The 21,615-nt window shown below is 36.4% G+C and overlaps 1 protein-coding gene across 2 annotated transcripts in view; it reads right to left on the reverse strand.

Annotated features, from left to right (window-relative positions):
• Positions 1–21,615, reverse strand: part of SNTG2 (syntrophin gamma 2) — a 312,891-nt gene that overhangs the window by 79,833 nt on the left and 211,443 nt on the right. For both annotated transcript variants that reach the window (XM_069805899.1, XM_069805898.1), the window contains exons 8-9: positions 18,611–18,702; positions 3,961–4,088 (exon numbers count right to left, since the gene is read on the reverse strand). In XM_069805899.1, coding sequence (XP_069662000.1) covers positions 3,961–4,088; positions 18,611–18,702 — 220 coding nt within the window. The remainder of the gene's footprint in view (positions 1–3,960; positions 4,089–18,610; positions 18,703–21,615) is intronic.

Consider the following 21,615-nt stretch of genomic DNA (forward strand, 5'->3'; position numbering starts at 1 on the left):
GTATGCCCTTTTTTGTACTGGAAAACTCAAATGAAGTACAGAGGAATTTTAACTGCATAGTCTAACCACGAAGGAAATAATACAGTCTAATCTGATTAGATTAGACTAGATTTGATCTAAACGACACTAGAAGTATACTACAGTCTAACAGACAACTCTAGCTACATAACATGTTTCTAACTGGAAAATGGTCAAAAGTATTGAGCAAGATGCTGACAGGCCATACATTGTCATACACTATATTTTTTTAAAAATAAAGGCAACAAAAAGATGTCCTTCAGTAACATATCAGACTGTGTTTGACCTTACGACAGACAATCTTTTTCTTGTTCCTAAGGTTATCTGAAAGTCAGAGCTTATTTACACCACCAGAAAAAGAATGCTGAAAATATGAAACCATCTTGAATACGATGGAGAAGAAAAGTGAATGAGGTCAGAGGGGCCATCCAGACTGGCTGACAGCAGTTTATCACATCAGAGCAGCAAGAGCAGTTGGACTTGAAGATACTATACATAGAATATATAATACTATGTATTAAAACAGTCTGTGATTGATTTTAGTAACAAAAGTATGCTAAGTCTGCTGTAGCCAACTGCAAGAATTTCACAGGTGAAAAAGCTGTTTTTCCAGCAGGGAAAAGAAGAATTGAAGAAAGCAAAGTGTGCATTATCTGTGAGTGGATAGACAGCAAAATAATCATAGAGGCTTCAATATCCTTTCACAAGCCATAACATTTTGCATAGTTACAAGGCAATGTCAAAAGCCAAAGGGGTACAGATAATTTTGATGGAAAGAATGAAACGGACCTCTCTGAATTTAATTCAGGTAGTGAGTAGGGGTAAAGACCTTTCATACAGTCCATCTAGCTGAAGAGAAGGCACACAGCTGTGCATGTGACGCTACAGAAGATAGTTCCAATACTTCAACACCACAGACTTAAAAAGTAATCTGGCTGTTCTGGTGTCAGTGCACCTTCTCAAGACCAACTGAGGTAACTTAGAGGATAAAATGTAATGAAGCATTGCAAGAAAACAAATTTATGAGAAAGAACATGAGGGAGACAAAAAGTTACAGGGATGACATATAGACTCATGGACTCATTGAACACTAAAAAAGCAGGCATGCTGTCTACCGATGTACGGAAATAGGCTCCAAATAAATATTCAGAGAATGGCAAAATTAGCAAATTGGTTAGTAGGATCCATGACATATTCAGGGGAATTGTCATGGAATCATTCAAATGACTTTAGACTGATGGCTGAAATGTGAAAGGGAGCGGAGATGTGTAGACATGGTTGAAAGGAGGATTGTTATCTAGACTAATGCCACCATTTATACTTGTAATGGCTTGTAGGTTTTATTTCATGCAAAGCAGACGCTTGATTTTAGAGAGCAACTAATGAAGACAAATGTTGGAATTTATGCTTATATGAACATGGGGAAATGTAAAAGAAAGGATACAAGTGGGATAGTATTAAAAATATGTACATGCGTTTTGGAGGAGAAGAGAATAGGATAAGAGCAGTCTGATATCCCTCAGGCAAAAATAAACACCTTTAGTAAGAACACAGGAAACACCTCATCTGCAGTTAATCTCAAGGTGGTATTCCTTTAATGCTTATATAGATGTTCTTGTTGGTTTACCAAAATAAGCAAGGAGCATTTAGTAAAACTAAAGTATCATGGGATAGTGGTAGGCTTTATGGAACAATTTCATCTTCCTTTAGAGTGTTTACAACAAAAAGGAAAAAAACCCCACCAGTAAAAAAAGGAGTGCTGTGTATACTAAATATATATGGGAGTGAGATGCATCACAAGAGAATGTGTCTCTCCAAGACTGAAACTGAAAGCACTAAACTCCTCAATCCTTACAAGAAAAATATATTTGTGACGGGTTGATCCTGGGCCAGCAGCTAAGCATCCACACTGCCACTCACTCCTCCACCCCTCTCCAGCAGGACAGCAGAGAGAATAGGAAGAGCAAGAAAACTCATGGATTGAAATAAAGATAGTTTAATAAGCAAAGGGAAGAGGAAAAAAAGCCAACAAACCAACCCACAACAAAATAAGTGATGCAACCACTCACCATCTCTCACAAGCCGAATGATGCCCAGTCAGTCTCCAAGCAATGGCCAGATGCCCCCAAACCCCTTCTTCTCAGTTTTTATTGCTGAGCATTACGATACATGGCATGGAATATCCTTTTGGCCAGTTCAGGTCAGTGGCCCAGGTTGTGCCCCATCCCAACTTTTTGCCTGCCCCCAGCCTACTCAATGAGTGGGAGCAGAGCAGGAAAAAGAGAAAGCCTTGATGTTGTGAAAGCACTGCTCAGCAACAACCAAACCACTGGTGTGTTTTTAACATTGTTTTAGTCACAAACCAAAACACAGCACCATATGGGCTGCTATGAAGAAAACTAACTCCACCTCAGCCAAACCCAGTACAATATCAGAAGGTGTTTTACTTCAAAGAATTCTCAAGATGCACATGCTACTGTTTTGGGAACGGGAATCCCTTGGGATTGCTCAATCTAATGCGTACAGTGCACAGAACAGGAGTGAAACTGCTTCAAACTATCAGGGTGATAACTGAACTCAGGTTTAAATGTTCTGTCTTCCACTTATCCTTTAAATTTAAGAACATTGATGATAATTTGATGATGAGTTGATGTCTAAATGTACACACAGAGATTTGTTCACTTACTTCACAGGAGAACTTGTAAGCCTTGAATGGTTGGAGGCTGTGATAGATTGGGAAGGGTCAGACCACATGAACTGGTCAGTTGAAATAGGAAGGAAGAAAGTGGTGGAGGAAGTGATGAGAGACTAAATAAAATGGAATTAAGAGTTCAGACAAAGACTGTGGAAGAACCTAAAACTTTTCTGGACAATTTATTATTATTCATCTGTGATGCTTTAACACAAAGTCTGGGAGAGGACTTGCCAATTGATTTAGGAGACCAATTGCTCTAAGTTAAAAGCAGCATAACTGTCCTACTAGAAAAATTATGGTTTTCAGGTCATTTTCAGGAAACAGGTAACAAATCTGGCATAGATCAAGAAAGGTATACACATGAATTTCTGGTACCTCCTGGTAGCAGGTGACCTGTATATTTGATGGTTCAATAGAGATTCCAATTCTCTCAGTAATGAGAATTAGAAGTAAATAAATATAGGGTAACCCATAAAGAAAATGGAAAATAACAACGGTGAATGAACTCCTGTTCTCACACATATGGAGGACTGTGAACTACATGGACCACAACTGCTGGTAGATTTGAGGCAGTCCTACCACACAAAATGGTTTGCAGAAAAAAGCTGATGCATGCTGCGATGTGTTAAAACTTTTCTCAAGCCAATTATTTATTGAAGCTTTACTAAACTTCACTTTTTCTTTCATCTTTCCTGAAGTCCAGGAAAATCACCTCTGACATCTTATCCCACTGCTACTTTATGAACCATTACTTAGGTATTTGAGATGCAAAAAGATTCTACGATCAAAAATACAATGTTTTGTACCATGTACTTTGCCAAAATCTCTTGTTAGTGTGAGTTTCTATATGACAATGATATGCAACATAGTTATGATGATTGTGCAGTATGTTATCATTTGTAAAGAAAAAGGAGAGTTAATTGAAAATATTGGAATATGGGAATATAGAAGTATTATTTTAAAAGTTAATTCAAGTAACACCAAGCTTAACCTCTGTACTAGCTGCTGATGCTAACTGAATCCCCAAGACACAACAGATTATGGAAACATATTTGTAGGAGCTATATTTATTTCCTTTTTTACTTTACCTTTGGTAATCGCCATGCATGCCATTAATCTCAAGAGAAGATGGACTACATCGTTTTTAATAAGACTTTCATATCTCCACTCAAAGAATTCTTATAGAGCCAACACTCCACAGCAAAATAGACTAGCTAAACCAGTGCTTCCCCTTTTAGATTACAAACCTTAATTTATCTGTTCCAGCTTTGTATCTCGAGATTCGAGCCATTGACAGAGGAACTGATAAGGTGTCTAGCCAGCGCTTCTCGTATTTTGGTTCATTAGCTATGGGTGAAGAAGGTGATGATGGAGCCTGTGCAGAATAAATGAGAATCAGTAAGTGCAGTTTATCAGACAATATAGTGAAAAAACCATGAATATGCATCTATGGCTCTCCTTGTCTCAGAAGTGAATAATCATAGCAATAAAACTATTCAAGAATCTCAGGATTTAGTAGAGAAATAAAAAGAAGCATTCATGTAGAAAGGAATGCTACCTATCTTGATATTATGCTTGTGACTTAATTTCAATATTACCTCAACATTAAAGATATTTACATTATTGTTAATATTTATAACTGACAATATAAAGGAAATAGTTTTTAGTCATAAATGTCCTAAATTTTCTCTAAATGCAACATAAATTATATTTTTGGTTTAAATTAATTTGGTCTGTGCAATGTTTCTACATGCCTCAAACAATCATCAGAGGAAAAGACATAAATAATATCCTAATGTAAAGACTACATTAGAGGATACTGGTTTCTTATTTCTGCATTGTGACTTTTACCCATAAAGTTATTTAGTAGTAGATTTAAAATTCTGATTTCTGTGTTATCACTATCCATATACGGATATTGATTGAAATTTCATCTTTGAAGTTTTCCTTCAAATTCTTCTACTAGAAAGGCAAGATTGCTGATACTATCTAAGCAGTAAAGGATGTCCAGATCCCAGAATAGTAAAAATATAAAATTTTACAATCTACTTATTTCATCTAACTATGGCATACAAAAGAAAATAACCTTAAATCAAACGTGTGCAAATGCAAATTAAGTTAGGGGAATTAGCCTGGATATACAGCTATTGATAAAAGGGTCTATTCAAACCTAACCTAGAGCTTATACACAGACTGTTCACCCTGCTCATACATATAGCATCTTATGTAACACCACGAAGTAGTGCCTGAAGGCACCAGAAATGAAACATGATAAAAAGAAAATATTTATGAAATTTTAAAAGTTGTCACAGAACCACTAGCACTAAAGCATTCAGGAAACTGCAGAGAGATATAGATCTTAGTTGATATACACTTGCAGAATATGTAGTTTGTTCCTTGTGAAATAATAACCAGTTTACATTATTGTATCAATGACTAAAAGTACAGAACTACACACAAATTGTCAAAAAGATGGTAACTGGTTCTGTTTGTAAATGAGTTCAAAATAGCGTTTACTGGCAAAAATCAATTAAATTAGAAACAGATTAGAAAAGGCTGGAAACTACTGCTCAGTGTACCAAGATTTATGAGCATGATTATGAGCTTCAAAAAAATGCTTATTAAACAAACAATAGAATGAGCTAGAACTTTCTTATAGAATGCATAAAAATGATAAATTGAAAAGTTTTTATTGGTATTTATATCTCCACACTACCATGACAGCTGAGCATTTCACTCTTTTATAAGGATAGCAACACTGTTTACAGGGAGGCAGCTCAGAAGGATTCACAGACATATACATTTAGGTCAAAGTTAGGCATTTGTGGTGTCTCTGAACCAAAATTATTTGTCCCACATTCTACAGAGAACTTTCAGGTAGAGAAGGGAGTTGAAAGCTGATTATTTTTATACAAGATGTAAATATGCACTGAGTAGTACTTACAAAAGCAAATAAACCATGGAATGGCCCAGCTTCGGCTCTGTTATGCCCAGGTGTTCAAAAGCTGTAAAACTTATTCAAAATAAAGAGCATTCTGGGAATTGTTCTATTTCTATTTCTTTTTCTTGCTCATAAGGATTTAGGGTTAATTTTTTTTCCTCCTAAAGCTCACTCTTACAGTCAGCAAGGGCTGATCTTTCTCTTTACTTCTTTAAATAAATCAAAATAGTAAGTTTCACATTCTAACAGGATGACAGAGTTAGTGATTGAGGGACACTTTTCTAGTAAATGAAAAATTTGTAATGAAATTGCCAGAGTTGGCAACACTGAAGAATCTTACAGACTGCAATCTCTTTGGGGAAAGGAATTTCATTTAGAGTATTTGCAATCCCTGGAACAATCCAGCTTTCATTTGATTGAGATCTCCTGGTGTTGTTGCAGTATGAATATTTCATAATCAAGTCCATAGACTAATTCTATTTCATAGAATTAGCCACAAAAGGCTAAGGTGTCTCCAAAGCTTAGTATAAATTTAATAATATCATAGTGAAGAACCTGATGCATATTTTAGAATCTGTACAAATGAAAATAATTGACAGAACCACATGCAATCTGAAGATGAAAATGATCAACATAATCTAACGTGCCTGTCTGGAAACTGAAATGTCTAAGAATAAAGCAGAAGGTAGCTTATTACAGTCAAACATAAATGCTTGAAAATGATCACTGAATTTAAATCCAAGAATCAGAAAATAAAGGAACATAAAAATTCCCACAGCACCTTCACCTATTGTTCCCACCCTCTTAACCCTCAAGATACAGAAAACATCTAGACAGTTTAAACATAAAAATCTGCCTTTTTCTTGTGAACTATTTGCTGTACTTCTTTTAGCAGGCTGTTGAACAATATTCTGTAATATTCTAGGCAATTTAAGAGCATTTGGCAGCAAAAAATTCATGAGTGGGTCACTGTGGCAATTTAATGTTTCCATTTGGTCCCTTACACTTTAATTAAATGCTTTAGCAGGATACCACTGTAAAGAAAAAAATATCTCAATATAAGTAAAGATCAGAATTTTAGGAAATCTACATCACAGCTATTCATTAGATTCATGAATTGAAGGGGAAAAAATGGCCAAAACCACTTGGTCAAAATCTATTAACCCCAAAGTTGCTATACTACTGTATAGAAATATCCTGCCAAAATGCTAAAGTGTTACAACTGATGTAAACTGCTAAAGAAAATGTGGCTTCTCCAGACAATTTCAAAGTTTTCATATTTGAAAAACCCACTAGAAAGAGTAATTTATGCCCCCCCAGCCCCGCGCAACATTCTGAGCCACTTATACCTGCAGAAACCCTACTGCATGATCCGAACGTTAATGACCAAGGACAGGGAAAGGATACAAAGGGGTCAAATTGGTCCAAGTTTCAAATGTCAGTTTCTTACTAAGCCATACTCTACTAACCAGTTTATGGTAGAGCATAAAGTTGGACTGACCCACCTCTATCTTCTTAAGGACAAAAGAGGGGATACATGTGGCCATAAGACCAGTGCATAGACATGAAACACTATCATAGGACCAGCAGTTCATTTTGTTCAGTTTGCCCTATAATCTATTAACATTTCAATCTGAGACAGATTCTCTGATGTATCCCCTTCAAAACACAGATAAAAATAACAAACTGGAGAAGAAGCAAGTCAATACAACTTTTGGAAACAGACGTCACACCACACAAATCTTTTAGAGTTGTCCAAACTGTTAATTAATATGAGAGAAGCAATTACTAAGGCATACTTGGGTTTCTTAACTAATTTTCTGTGAAATGAGGCGAAATCCTCACACAAATTAATAATTAGCTAAAATATAGCAAGCAAAACACAGCAGTTAAGAAACAGTTTTCACTGCAGAGGGGCACTACCAGTGGGCTCCCACAGTTACATATGCTGTTCAGCAAATTGATGAATGATCTGGACAAGATGGTGAACACCAGACTGACCAAGTTTACTATGCACAACAAGTAACGAAGAATGATAAAAAGAAAACGAAACTGCAAACAGCTGCAGAAGAAGCTCATGATACTGAATGACTGAAAGATAAAAGGACTGCTAAAAATATAGTAGATAAATGTATAGTAATGCACATGAGGAAAGACAATATTAACTTTTTCGATACTGTAATGGGATATGAACAGGTGATCAATACTCAAAAATAAGATCTTGCTGTTGTGAGAAAAGCAGATGTTGAAAGGAATGGAATCGTTTCCATGCAAATAACAATTAAGTAAACAAAGATTAATTAGTCTGGAAAAAAAGCAGTTGAAGGAATTGTATGACAAAGGTATGTAAAAAAATAAATAAGAGAAAGGGATTAGGAAACAGTGGTTCATTGCCCTTTTCATATAAGAAACAGGGGTATCGATTAGAAGTAAAAGACAGTAGGAAAAAACCAAAGAAAGAATGTATTTCTCTATAAAAAAACCCCTGGCTCAGGAAGCCCCTATGCCAGAAATCACTGGAGATGCAGGAAATATACCCTACAAATAATTTTACATATTTCCTCTGTTTTTGTATTCTCTTGAGGGCATCTGCTGGGAACAAGCTATTTGGCTAGATGGTCCTTTGGTCTGACCCAGTGTTCTGAGCTGGCTGACCTTCACGCCTTCTGTCTACTAAACAGCTGCTGCTGCTCATGTTGAAAACTCTCCACACTGTTCCTCCAAAGCACTAAAAAAATTTGGCTGTTTAGAGATCATCTCTGCAATCACAGCTTTTATCCTCTGGTTCATTTCACACCTTTGGCTTTCTGCTGAGACCGCCAACAATGTTGCCAATTAATGCCAATTTGTTTGTAACACCTGTCCATTAAGAAATGGATTGAACACAAAAATCTCATTTTTGACAGAACACTGAACAAGAATCAGGTTGTAATGACACATAATCAATACCCACCTGGGACAGCTGTGTACTGTTGACCTGGAGGAGGGTCTGATTCTGTATCCCATTAGTAATCATTGACCTATGAAGGACAATGTAGGCAAGTGCTTTGTTGTTTTTTTAAACAAGTATATAACAACTCATTATGGGGCAAGGAAGAATTCTTCCCTGAAGTCGAATGAGTCCAGAAAGTCTTCCACTAAGTGGGAGACCTAATCAGACATGTCTCTATAATTAAGTTTCCACTAGGAACATAGGAAGCAAGGCAGAAGATCACAGCTGGCTGGGACTGTCAATTTTTCATCTTTTTGTGACATACGATTTGTGGAGCTTGGGAAACTCAGTTATTTTACCTTGTTTTTTTTTTTAAACTGTCATTGATTCTAAATCTCTGCAAGAAAAATGTCATGCCCTCAGAATGAAGTGTTTCTGAATCCTCCCTAGTAATTTAATTTGCAATTTCTGCTAGGGCTGCACCTTGAAAGCAGCCACAGTGATATTTTAGGTTGACATATTGCTCTTCTGTTAAACATAGGCTTCAGGCAGGTTGAAGCTGGGTTAATTCACTTTTGGAGTCAGAAATACTCAGGGTCATATTACTCAGCATGATTAAGCTTGCTTTTAAATACACTTTTCATCTCATATTACAAATACTATCTGGTTTGCAGAAAGGCAAGTCTTGCAAAGTCTTCATAGTGGATGTAGATGAAGGACTATACATGGAGCAGCAATGTATTTATTGCAAACATTCTCATACCACAATTAAGCCAAGAGTGGCAGTGAATGGAGTTAAATCCAGTTGGTGGCCGGTCACAAAGTGGTGTTTCCCAGGGCTCAGTACTGGAGCCAGTTCAGTTTAATATCTTTATCAATGATCTGGACAAGGGGATCAAGAACACCCTCAGTAAGTTTGCAGACAACACCAAGTCGGGAGGGAGGGTTGATCTGCTTGAGGGTAGGACGGTTCTGCAGAGAGATCTGGACAGGCTGGATCGATGGGCTGAGGCCAATTGTACGAGGTTCAACAGAGCTCAGTGCCGGGTCCTGCACTTGGATCACAACAACCCCATGCAGCACTACAGGCTTGGGGAAGAGTGGCTGGAAAGCTACCCAGTGGAAAAGGACGTGGGTGTATTGGTCACCAGCCGGCTGAACATGAGCCAGCAGTGTGCCCAGGTGGCCAAGAAGGCCAACGGCATCCTGGCTTGTATCAGAAATGGTGTGGCCAGCAGGACTAGGGAAGTGATTGCCCCCCTGTACTTGGCACTGGTGAGGCCGCACCTCGAGTCCCTGTGTTCAGTTTTGGGCTCCTCACTACAGGAAAGACATGGAGGTGCTGGAGCGTGTCCAGAGAAGGGCAACCAAGTTGGTGAGGGGCCTGGAGCCCAAGTCTTATAAGGAGCGGCTGAGGGAGCTGGGGCTGTTTAGTCTGGAGAAAAGGAGGCTGAGGGGAGACCTTATCACTCTCTACAACTGCCTGAAAGGAGGTTGTAGTGAGGTCGGGGTTGGTCTCTTGTCCCAAGTAAAAAGTAACAGGATGAGAGGAAAGGGCCTCAAGTTGCACCAGGGGAGGTTTAGATTGGATATTAGGAGAAATTTCTTTACTGAAAGGGTTGTCAGGCATTGGAACAGGCTGCCCAGGGAAGTGGTTGAGTCACCATCCCTGGAGGTATTTAAAAGACATGTAGATGTGGTGCTTAGGGACATGGTTTAGTGATGGACTTGTCAGTGTTAGCTTAACATCGAGTCCTTAAGGGTATTTTCCAACTTAAATGATTCTATGATTCTGTGAAATAAGAATCAAGTGTGATACCCATTAGAAAAAAATACAACCTTTTACTGATCAATCAGAATTTGCCCTTTTTTTGCTTTAGAGGATTTATTATTTCAAAGTTTATCCTTAAGTCTTGAGCCTGTTCCGTAAACTGGTATTTCTACCAAGCACATATATATGTAAGAGGCATGACTAATTCTAGATTACTATCTTTGTTGATACTGGTTCAAAAAGATATGATTATGATGATGCTGTTATTTATCTCTCAGGGTATTTTTGCTATTTCTGCTTTAGTAAGCATTGCTGAGAATTTCTGAGAAGAATATAAAATATTTTTCTGTAAAATATGTATATGAAAATGCTAGCAACATTAATACATTTTATATTTATATATTAAAATTTTTCCTAGTAAAAAAACCTCTGAGGTTGAAATCAGAATTGTAGAATCATAGACTATCTTAAGTTGGAAGGGACCTACATGGATCATCAAGTCCAACTCCCTGCTCCTTGCAGGACTACCTAAAACTAAATCATATGACTAAGAGCATTGTCCAGGCAGTCCTTGAACTCTGAAATGCTAAAAAATGGGTTGGCATAGCTTAATATCCATAACTGAAAACATTGGCCAATACATTTTAATGGATTTTGGTAAAAACTTTTAGATTAGCAAATCCTGACTTTTGGTGCAAACTGGAGTGCATCTTGTCAAAACTCCATTACTAAAAATACTACAGCATACTCAAAGGAAAGCCCTCAATATAATATACTTTTCAAAGTAGGCAAAATTGTCGTACACTTATTCTGGAGGAAGAAAATTAGAGTTACATAATTTCTTGCAACAGCATGAGAAACCATTCAACTCACAGTTGGATGAGCTCTCTATATAGTTTCCAGTCAGGTCTGTGACTGAAATATATGTATATATTCTATATACATATATTATATATATTTTTATATACATATAGGTAGGATTAGTTTTCAGTGGATCAAATAACTGATCTGACCAATGTGTGGCTGAGAATTTGCTAATACTTATTCCAGGGACAGATAGGAAACAGAGGCTGTAGACTGGTTGGAGAAGAAAACAAGACCGCTCCATTTAGCAGTAAGATTCTTACATTAGCTTACTTTAATCACTGAACAACACAATTAACAAGTGTTCAGCTGGGAGTAGAGACATGAGTGAAACTCTTGTGATGCCCAGCTAAAGCAGCACATTATTGAGATATCTACTGTAAATAGGAGTCAATTAGAGCATTCGACTTGTCTCAGAATTCAGAGGGATTTAATGACGATATCAAAATACCTGTGCATTCCTTTGATGCAGCATCAATTCAGGAGAGGGTCTGTGTGTATTTATTTTTAATGGAATTCTTACATGCAGGTGCACAATTCTGTGACAGCTTTAAGAAGACAGTAATTATCTGGTAAAGTATGCATCACCAAATCATTTAATAGAGAAAGGCTTCCATACAGGAAACAAGCTCTTCCAGACGAAGTAACAATTTGGACAAGTAATTTGATGTCTTTAAAATTCAATGAAAGCAGCAACTTTTAATTATACAGCTCTATTCTACATTATTTTAATTGACAGACTTTGTTTAATTAAATGGGAGGAAGGTGAAACAGCATGTGAAACAAGGATACTACCACTCCCTTTCCAGCACAGAAAAGAAACACCGTTTTAATTCTAATGCTGCATCACATGCATGCTTTTGAAATTTAATGACTGCTCTTGAAGACATTTAATGCTTTTTAATTAATGGATAGTTTGCAGACACTGAGCACCTATATGTGATGTTTACATGGAGAGTCTGTATGGCAGTACATGTTAGGGACTTACACTGCCCTATTCACTGAAGTAGCTATGCATTTAAATCAATGGGATTACTATTCTACCAGTGAGGAACAAATTAAAAATGTTTCAATTATGTAAGTTTCTCTAGAAGTGATTTACAATGGAAATACTAATGAATATTTCATTATAGCTCTGCTGCTAGGTGCTATTACATTATTTTTTTTTAATGAACCAATAAGGTACAGGCCTGACTAAGATATTTTTAGAGAATACATATGGACTATTTGACAGAATCTTGCACCTTTTTCTTTAATTTGTTTCCCTCAGGCTAGTATGTAATTGGTTCCTGAGTAACCTCAACAACCTTGCCTGGAACATCTTTCCAGATATATTCTTCCTTTGGGGGTAGAGGACAGGGGCCAGAGTAGTTTATATTAAGTCTCAGCACAAAAAGCAGGAAGTAATTATGACTCTTCTCAAACTGTAACAGCAGTCAGAAATCAAAACTCAGCATTAAGGGTATGTAAGGAAAAAAATAGAACAAAATATAATGTTGAGATTACTATGGCGTTTCACTATAAATGCCAGTGTACCCAAACTTCAGCTGTTACAGACAGCTTTTGGCAGCCTTTTATATCCCCAAATGGTGTGTGCTGTCCTTGCTTAGAAAAATTACGTCAAGGTTAGGGAAATTCTTTGAACTCCACACAGTCTGCACACCCCTCAGGACAAATCTGAGGCTTGCCTCTTCCTTGTATCAGTAACTAGGAGCTCAGTAAGTGTCCATTTGTTGCAGGAACTTGTGGAATGACACTGGATGCAACTTTGTGGGAAAACTCGTTGCCTCAGTTTTACTACCATTTTTCACTATATGCCATTTACAGCATATACCTGAACTGCTGGAGTTCATCTAAGCTAACATCAAATCTGGAAACAGGTCATCACTATATGCCCCTCTGGTTCCACACTGATCATTACCAGGGCACAGTATTTGGAACAGTAATCGAACACTAACTTGGGGCAACAGTAGATGGAACTTTCCAGTTAAAAAAAAAAAAGAAAAGAAAAAGAAAAAGCTTGCTTTCATTTCTTCTAACACTTCAGCTTCCTCATTTAGTCTTCAATCTCATAATGCTACCACATGTATTTCCCTCTAACCAAGGACTTCTGATACTGCCTGCTAAAACACATGAAAGATGGCTGCACAACCTACAGAGCAATACAACTCTCCCTAAAGCAGATTCCTGGTGATTAGTCAGATGAATTGCTCCCTACAATCCATCAAGTAAGTAAAGGGACTCAAAGTATTTTAATTGCAAGTGTAATTAAAAAAAAAAAGAAATAAAAGGAAATGCATAAAGAAAATGACCCAATATCTATCAGAAATTATTAAAAAAAGTAATAAACTGGGCTTTATCTCCTAAGCCATTTTCTTTTTGCTGCTGCTGCAAACTAAAATGAACAAATTCGTAAGAACTATAAGAAACAAAGCATTCACATGAAAGGGCTGTGCATGGGAAGAATAAGTATAATTAAAAAATGAAACCAGATACCTAACAAATTCAAGTTACTGTTTTCTACTTGGCATATTAGTTCCATTGTGATTCTGCTGCACTTTTTTCTGAAAGATAAATAACGAAGTCATAATCTTTTATCTGACCTTTCTTGGTCTTTTACTTCTTTTCCAGTGGAAACAGACTTGGATTTAGGCCCACTTAAAAAATTGAAGCCACCTTCTTTGAAGGTGTGTGAATATCAGATTAATTTTTAGTGTTTTAGGTGAATACTGTTTAAACTAGTATTAGATGCCATAATGCAGCAAATATTGTTCAGTGTTCATTTATTTAGCAGCTAGTAAGACTTTCTTTCTATTTCCAATGCTGTATTTCCTTTCAGCAACTTTTGTTAAAGGCTCTAAGTTAAAAAAAATACATCCTAAAACTGTATTTGACTTAAACTTTAGCGGGAAATTAAGAAATTAAACAAGTTTTTAATTTCTGTGCAGAAGAAATGACCAACCTGATCAGATGTTAAATACTAAAAGAAATAAGTCTACTGAAAGGATTAGCAGTGACAGTGGGGATCAATACAACTAAAAGATAAGACTTTTAAAGATACCTTTTATTCACTTCATTAATGTCATAGTGAAAGTCCCAATCAACTCTAATCAGAATTAGAAAAACACAGCACTTTTGAACAGCTAAATCTAAATCAAACAATTTCAATACTCAATATCAGAAGCATTTCCTTAACAATTCTATAGTAGTGGAGTAGGAAGGTGTTATTTAGTAGGCTTTTTCCAGCTTCTACTGCTATGATTTCTGAGAGGTGTAATCAGAAACAGAAAACTTGGATTATTTTTCCCTGTAGGTGGAAAGGGGACAGATACTTCATATTTTATTAACTGCAAAAAAGAAGCACACTTATTTGCAGTGTGTTTATCTCATTTCATAAAGGTCCTCAGCACAGCAGCAGACCAAAATATTTAAGTGTAGCTAGCCGTGTTCATCTATTTTAAGTTTCTCTTCAGCAAATAAATGGAAGACATGGTGATGATTACTTTCATAAGAGTAACCAGTGCTGTATCTCTAAGAGAGCTATTTTTTGTATTTATTACATTAATTACATTTTATGCACGTACATTACCAAATGATACACTGTGAATTGGAAGGCAATTTAAAGTTACATTGCTTTCATATTCAGTGAGAAAATCATGGATTTTCAGATCAAGAGTTGGCAGAGTCTATTGATATTACATGCTAAACCATTCTAATAGAAAAGGTATTGATCTGAAATCCTGAAACTTTTATTCTTTAAACTGAGCTACAGGATGATAAAAATGAAGAATAAAATAAAACTTAAGAATGATCAATAGTGTGTTTATACTGAATTGAAAGACACTACAGGAACATTCAAAATAAAAAAAATATTGAAGCTTTCAGATATAGGGCAGCAATTCAATCTCAATTCAATGGTCTGGTCACACACTCCACTGAAGTATCCATCAGAATAGCTTTTACTCTCAGTAAGAAGGATGTCCACCCACTTTTCTTGGATCCTCTTCCCTTTTTGCCTTTTTGGGATTGAGTCACCATTCTCTCACTCTGGAACCAGGACTACCATAGACAATAAAGATTTAGCATCCTACCGGTCCCACCAAGAGTTAAGCATCTGTATTTTTCCTTTTTAAAAAAATGTACTTGGTTATGAAGTAGGCAATGTCTTTTTTAAAGCAAAACTTTCTAATTTAACAGATGAAATAAAGCCACCAAGGAAAAAAATATTTTAAAGCAATTTAGAAAATTTTAAGTGCCTGTTTAGTTTCATGTAACCAACTAAACTAAACACACAGTATCAAAATTAAATTAGAGTTCTTAAATTACTTGAACACACAGAAAATCATCATTTACTCCGGTCTCACTTCACTTATTAGAACATCACTTTTGGACAATTCAGAAAAGCTGGATTTCCAAACAGATGAAAAGCTACTACATTTTCCCTTTGCATTGTAACTATCATATTATTCAATGGTGTCTTAAACAGGAATTTGTTTTATTTCTGGTCTCTCTTTTTTTTTTTTACCCCCAGTTTCTCCAGAGAGCTGGCCTGGACATCTAGGATATTTGGACATCTATGAGAGTATCTCTACAGTATTGTCTTCATTGTTTTGTAGTTAGAAACCTTCAGGTAAACAACCTGTAATCACTAGCCTAGAGACCACCTCCTCTGAATGTTTTATGTTCCCCTCAGAAACTTCACATCGTGTTTAATAAACCACCTATAAGATACAGATGAATGTATCTGCCACTACCAATCTCTATAGCATTTGTCACTGTACCCAAGCACAAAATAATTAGGTGTGAAGAGAACACTTCAGCTCATTGCTCTGTGTTCCAGAGAACCCTGTTAAAGTGCTATAATGCAAACTGCTCTGATATTATAGGGAGGATGTATATAGATCCTGAAGATGATATCACATCACATATAACAGACGCTTCACAGCAGAGGTGATAAAGATATGTCTAACAGAGGCAAGCTAGCACCAGAACTGAAAATGGTATAATCATATTAGGCAAAAATAGTATAATCGTATCAGGCAGAAGCAGCTTGTTATTAACATGGCTAAACTACTGTCTGTGTGATCCAAGCTAGCTTAAGTGTCTCTATACCATTGTTTTTCAGAACGGACATACTGAATGACAGCTTGGTAAAACTGGCTTAACAGTAATTCCTTACCTTTCATTCCTGTCCTCTCCTTTACACTGTGCGCTTTTTGGAGCAGCATTATGCTCATAAATATATGTACATTGTCTAATATGGCACGAATCTGACTGTGGTTAGGAAGGTACATACAACTGCAACACAAACTTACAAGATGCAATATTCAAAGTGAGTCAGATCTCCCCTACCAAGGTGACCTTAAAAAGGGATTTAAATATCTTTAGCCTTACTGGGCAATACCATTTTAGGAAATGTCAGATCTGCTCTTCCTTTACCATAAAAATGAAAATAACCAATTAAAAAAAGTAGAAGCACTCAGTAGCTGATAGTGGAAAAAAACATTTATAACTACTTTTGAAGATCTGATCACAGTTCAGTTACACTCACTGCTTAGTTTGATAAAAGTTAGACCACACACCTCCAGCGGAACCTCTCAAAAGCCAGTCACTCCTGCTCAGAATACTTAGAACCTTGCTTTTGCATTTCACAATAAGAATCTGGCCATTTTTCCTTTTGTTTCCTATGAAAGGAGATCATGGGGTTTTTACTAGGCTAGATACAAGGTAGATTGTTTTGGTTTATTTCTCTTCTAGGTCATAGTGTCTTGCGCGTACATAGCTCCTCATGTGACTTTATGTCAAGCTTCAGAAAAATTGAGTGCTATATAAAAGCAAGCTAGTACCTTAGTATTTCCCTTTTTTTTACTTTCTGTTTTGCCACTTACATTTCAGGCTTATGCACAGCCTTTTGTGTGCTACCTTGGCAACTAACTCTAAATTTCTCTGCTACAAGTCTACAAAACTCCAGCCATTTATTTATGTTTTTATAATGCGTAGAATTCAAAGTGTGCAATTCCCACAGTACAGTCATAACGATTATTGAAAGTTATTATGGCACACTCAGTCTAGCACTTAATAGGCATTAATTTACTAAAACATGCTAATGCAATCACAGGCAATCATCTGACCATAGCCCTCTTCTTACAACGTAAGCTCTTTGCAGAAAGGACTTTATCTGCAGAGCACCTGGTAGACAGGCATTGCAGAATGCTGGACCCTAAGGACAGACTGGGTTTTTTTAGTAAGATGACAATACAAAGTAATTAAAGGTTATAATTATCTGGATAATTAAAAACAAATAAACATGAAACCATCTGTATTTATGCTCAGTTTGGGTCCCAAGCACTAAGGAACAGGTATCAGCACAGAAAAGCATATTTCTATTTATTTATTTATCATATGTATATAATATATTTATATTATCATATATAAGTATTTATCAGATGAAAATGAGCCTTAAGGATTAGTTTAGAGAGACAGTGCTCAAAAAAGTCCAAAGCTTGGGATAAGTACAGTAAGCAGCAGACACTGACTCCTCTGGCTGAGTAGGAAAGAAAAGGAAAAACAGAGGAGAGGAGAAGCCTTCACTTCATACACTGGGCAGTCCGTCTGTAAAATTTAATAACCAACTGAAAGACTACAGCTGCACTTTGTTAGGAGCTAAACAAGTTTTGAACATGAAGGTCCATGTCCTTGTACAGCTAGTATTTATGCCTTCAGTCTTCAATTTTAAAAGAGCAACAGTGTTGCCTACTAAGACATCCTGTCCTCTTTGGCTTTGGTGACTAGTATTTTTCCTGGAGAAAGGAATCACTTTTTTTTTTCCACAATGCTGTAATTAGTTCAATCATAGCTGTTCACGACAGAAAAAAGAACTGAATATCCTCTGGATTAAAGAAACAGTCCTTTTTTTTTCCCTAAGTCTGCTTTCCCATTTTATTTCTTTCTCTTTTTCTCCCTTTCTTTCCTATCATGAAAGTTTGCTTAAATAATTTAACCTTACATTATTTTCTGATTTCCTTGTGCATTTCAACATCTCTGGCTGGACTAAATTCAATAGTACAATACTACAATTCAACAAAGTATGACAAAAGTTCACATGAATTCATGCCTAAACAATGGTTAAATCTTACTGTGCTCACTCCTACAAGCTTCTCAGTTGCCTCAGAGTAAGAACCTAGCAGCCCAGGGCCCCATGTTGATTACTTTGTAAGTACAGAATTTTACAGTATATGCACTTAAAAATCAGTCAAACAAACAAACAAACAAGCAAACAACAACAGCAAAATTAGGGTAGTCTTACAGCCCTACACTAGCATTTTGAAGCTTGGAATGGAAAGAGAATTTATATAGCTTACACCATGTTTTTATTATTCATTTGCTTACAGTGTTAGTTGAGTTTCCATTTAAGTGTAAGCCACTGTCAAAGAGAGGTGATGAAGCCCCACTGCTGTGATCACTGGATGGTCCAGGGGAACCTGGAAAACAGACCATGAAAAATAATAGCTTATGTTAAAAAAAAATAAATATATATATATCAGGAAATATCTATTCCAGCTGTAAAACACAGGAAGCATTTTGAACATAAATCACCAAACCAAGCCAGAAGTACTACTTGCATTTTAGGATGACAGCCAATAAAATGTCCATATGCTATACTTTATGTCTAGAAAGAAACAAGGTAGCTAGATGTCATTTTGTAGAGGCTGTGCTCATGGGAACTACTTGTATGCTTCACTGTTTGCAGGATTAAGCCTTTTTTCACTGAGAAGAAGATATTAAAAACCAAGTAAGAAATTTAGTTACACAAGTCCCATTAATTTAATAAGTAACTTTCCTATTAAGTCTTGAAAGTCTCACTTTAGTATAACCATGGACGGCATTTATAAACAAAGCTAATAAGAAACTCTCAGGCAAGTACTAACTGTACAGATAAATATGCTTTATTAATGGATATATTTTTTTCTTAAAATGCCAATTACTTTCAAAAATTATGTCCTTTCTCAAACTGAGAAATTAAAAGCAGTCATCTTGAAATGTTGATACTATGTTAATATGTTAAGATTACACAGTTACATTCTTCAAGATGTAGTGTGGTCTCTTTCTTCAGCAGTTATGCATCATGATTCTGCTTTAGTAGTTAAAGTGACTCCATGAAAGCTTATTACTTTTGTAACATACAATAATGGAAACAGCACAAAGTCACATCATAGTGTAACTTATGCTTAAATGTAAAATGTTAATAGAAAGCACCAATAATATACAATTACTGTCAGGCAGCACTTGGTCTTATCAATAAACCACATAAAATCAATTTCACAGCATTATGTTCATCACCACTGAAAACTCATTTTTTTTCCATCTGAAGAAGTCACCTGAAATTGCCTGTAAATACTTTCACATTAATAGTTCTGTCAAGTTTAACATCACAAAAGTAAAAAAGTCATTCTTAGTTATATAATTTTATATGTATTTATTCCACATATCTTGAAGATTTAGCAAAACGGAACTTAATTCAACAAAAGCTCATTTTCTCCATAACAAATCTCTGCCAGTTCAGTGCTGAGGTCTCAGAATTTTACCCTGAATTCTGAAGTTCCAGCATGTTTTCATTTGGAGTCCTTTCTGAACAGCACTAGATGATGTCAGCAGAAGGAACCATTATGCTTTGCTTGTATGGGTCTAACCCAAGTGCCGACTTTAGTACCTCGCTACAACATTTTGTAGCTACTATAAACATACAGTAGACCACAAAAATCTATGTTCATACTCACAGATGACCACAGTGACTTGCTGGAACAGAAGAAAATTTCTAATTTTTTAAAATAAAAATACTGGAATAAAAAAGTTGGCATTAAATTCTCCACTGAAGAGTCTGCCTGTTGGTGAATCCCACTGTCTCTGGCAGTAGACAACTATGACAGGTCCATGAGTCAATCAGACTCCTGAAGTGGAATTATGCCACCTCTTCAGCAGTTTGAGCATATCAAAAGACATGAATTTAGGTATTTTCAAATATCTAAATCCAGATTTTACCATAATACAAAATACTGCATTAGAATAATTTTTTTTTTTTAAGTAGAGAAAACTGACATCCATTGCATGGGAAAGCCAAGAATAAAAGTTTAAGGAACAAATTTCCCTCCTCGCACAGTGTTCCTGTGGATTTGCTTTTCAGTGTAGCAGCTTGCTTTGTTTTTTTGAGTCACAACAAACTACACAGCCTCTCTCAGACTATGCTACTTCCACCACTTGACTGCAAGCAAGTTCACAAGCCTTTTAGTCTGCTCCCTGCCTGTTCTGCCTCACTCATTCATGGACTACTCCGTCATGGGCTTGTTCATCATTTTAGAAGCTCCTACTGTATATGCTCAACTGCTTTCATGGAAGGTGCAGTGGTCTCATTACACACACACACACATGATATACATGATACCAAATATACTAACACACAGTAAGTCTTGTACTATCTGCTACTGTGGCCCTTGCCCAAGCAGATGAGGCTCCAAGTGTTTATGTAAAATAAAACATCTGCTACAGGTAACGCCCAGCTCCATGACCACAATACAGTATCCTGATGGGTACTGATGCCAGAAAAAAAGGTATTTGGTATGTTGTGAGATTTCCAGCAATCATAATTGCCTAGCTGTCCTCTTATCCCACCCAAATTATAGTTAGACAGCTAGCCTATGAGAGACGCAAACCTACACTATGACAGGCTTCACCTGTTTCATTTGCTTATTCTCAGCTGTGGCATTTTTGTTCTTTGGAGAAGGCTGGGTCAGGAAGGATCCTGTGGGAGAGAAGATCTTTGCCTTATCTTTACCTGAGCAATAGCTGAGTATGCTCAGAGGAAAAAAAACAAACTTATGCTGTAAGGTGAGATGGGGTCAGAGAGAGAGAGAGAGAGCAAGGATATAGGAGTCTGCAGTTCACAAAAGAGACTGAGGGGCAGCAGGAAAAAGACAGGCAGAACTCAGAGGTGAGGGAAAGAAACTTTGTAAGGATCACAGGGGATTTTGCAGAGCTAGCAGTAACTCAGGAAAGCACCAAGCTAGCTGACACTAAACCTAAAGCAAGAACTCGTTTGCAGTGGTATAGGTAGAAGTTGTTTATAAATCCTTTTATATTCTTTTTGACAGAATCACTGAGATTTTTCAATTTAAAAAGTTAGGTATTCTACTACTTATTTTAATAAAGCCTGGATTTTATTTTTAACTTTAAAAGCCTTAAGCTTTCTATATCTATAAAGGTCTCTATTAAAGTTCTGGTCATCAACTCAGAGTCCCATCAACAGGTGGTTGTTTATTTCAGTCAGTGAATTACACTAAATAACTAAATAACAAACAAAACCCCCAAAACACAGTACAGTAGATCAATGTACAGCAACT

Source organism: Haliaeetus albicilla, chromosome 18 (assembly GCF_947461875.1).
Source record: "Haliaeetus albicilla chromosome 18, bHalAlb1.1, whole genome shotgun sequence".
Taxonomy (NCBI): Eukaryota; Metazoa; Chordata; class Aves; order Accipitriformes; family Accipitridae; genus Haliaeetus; species Haliaeetus albicilla.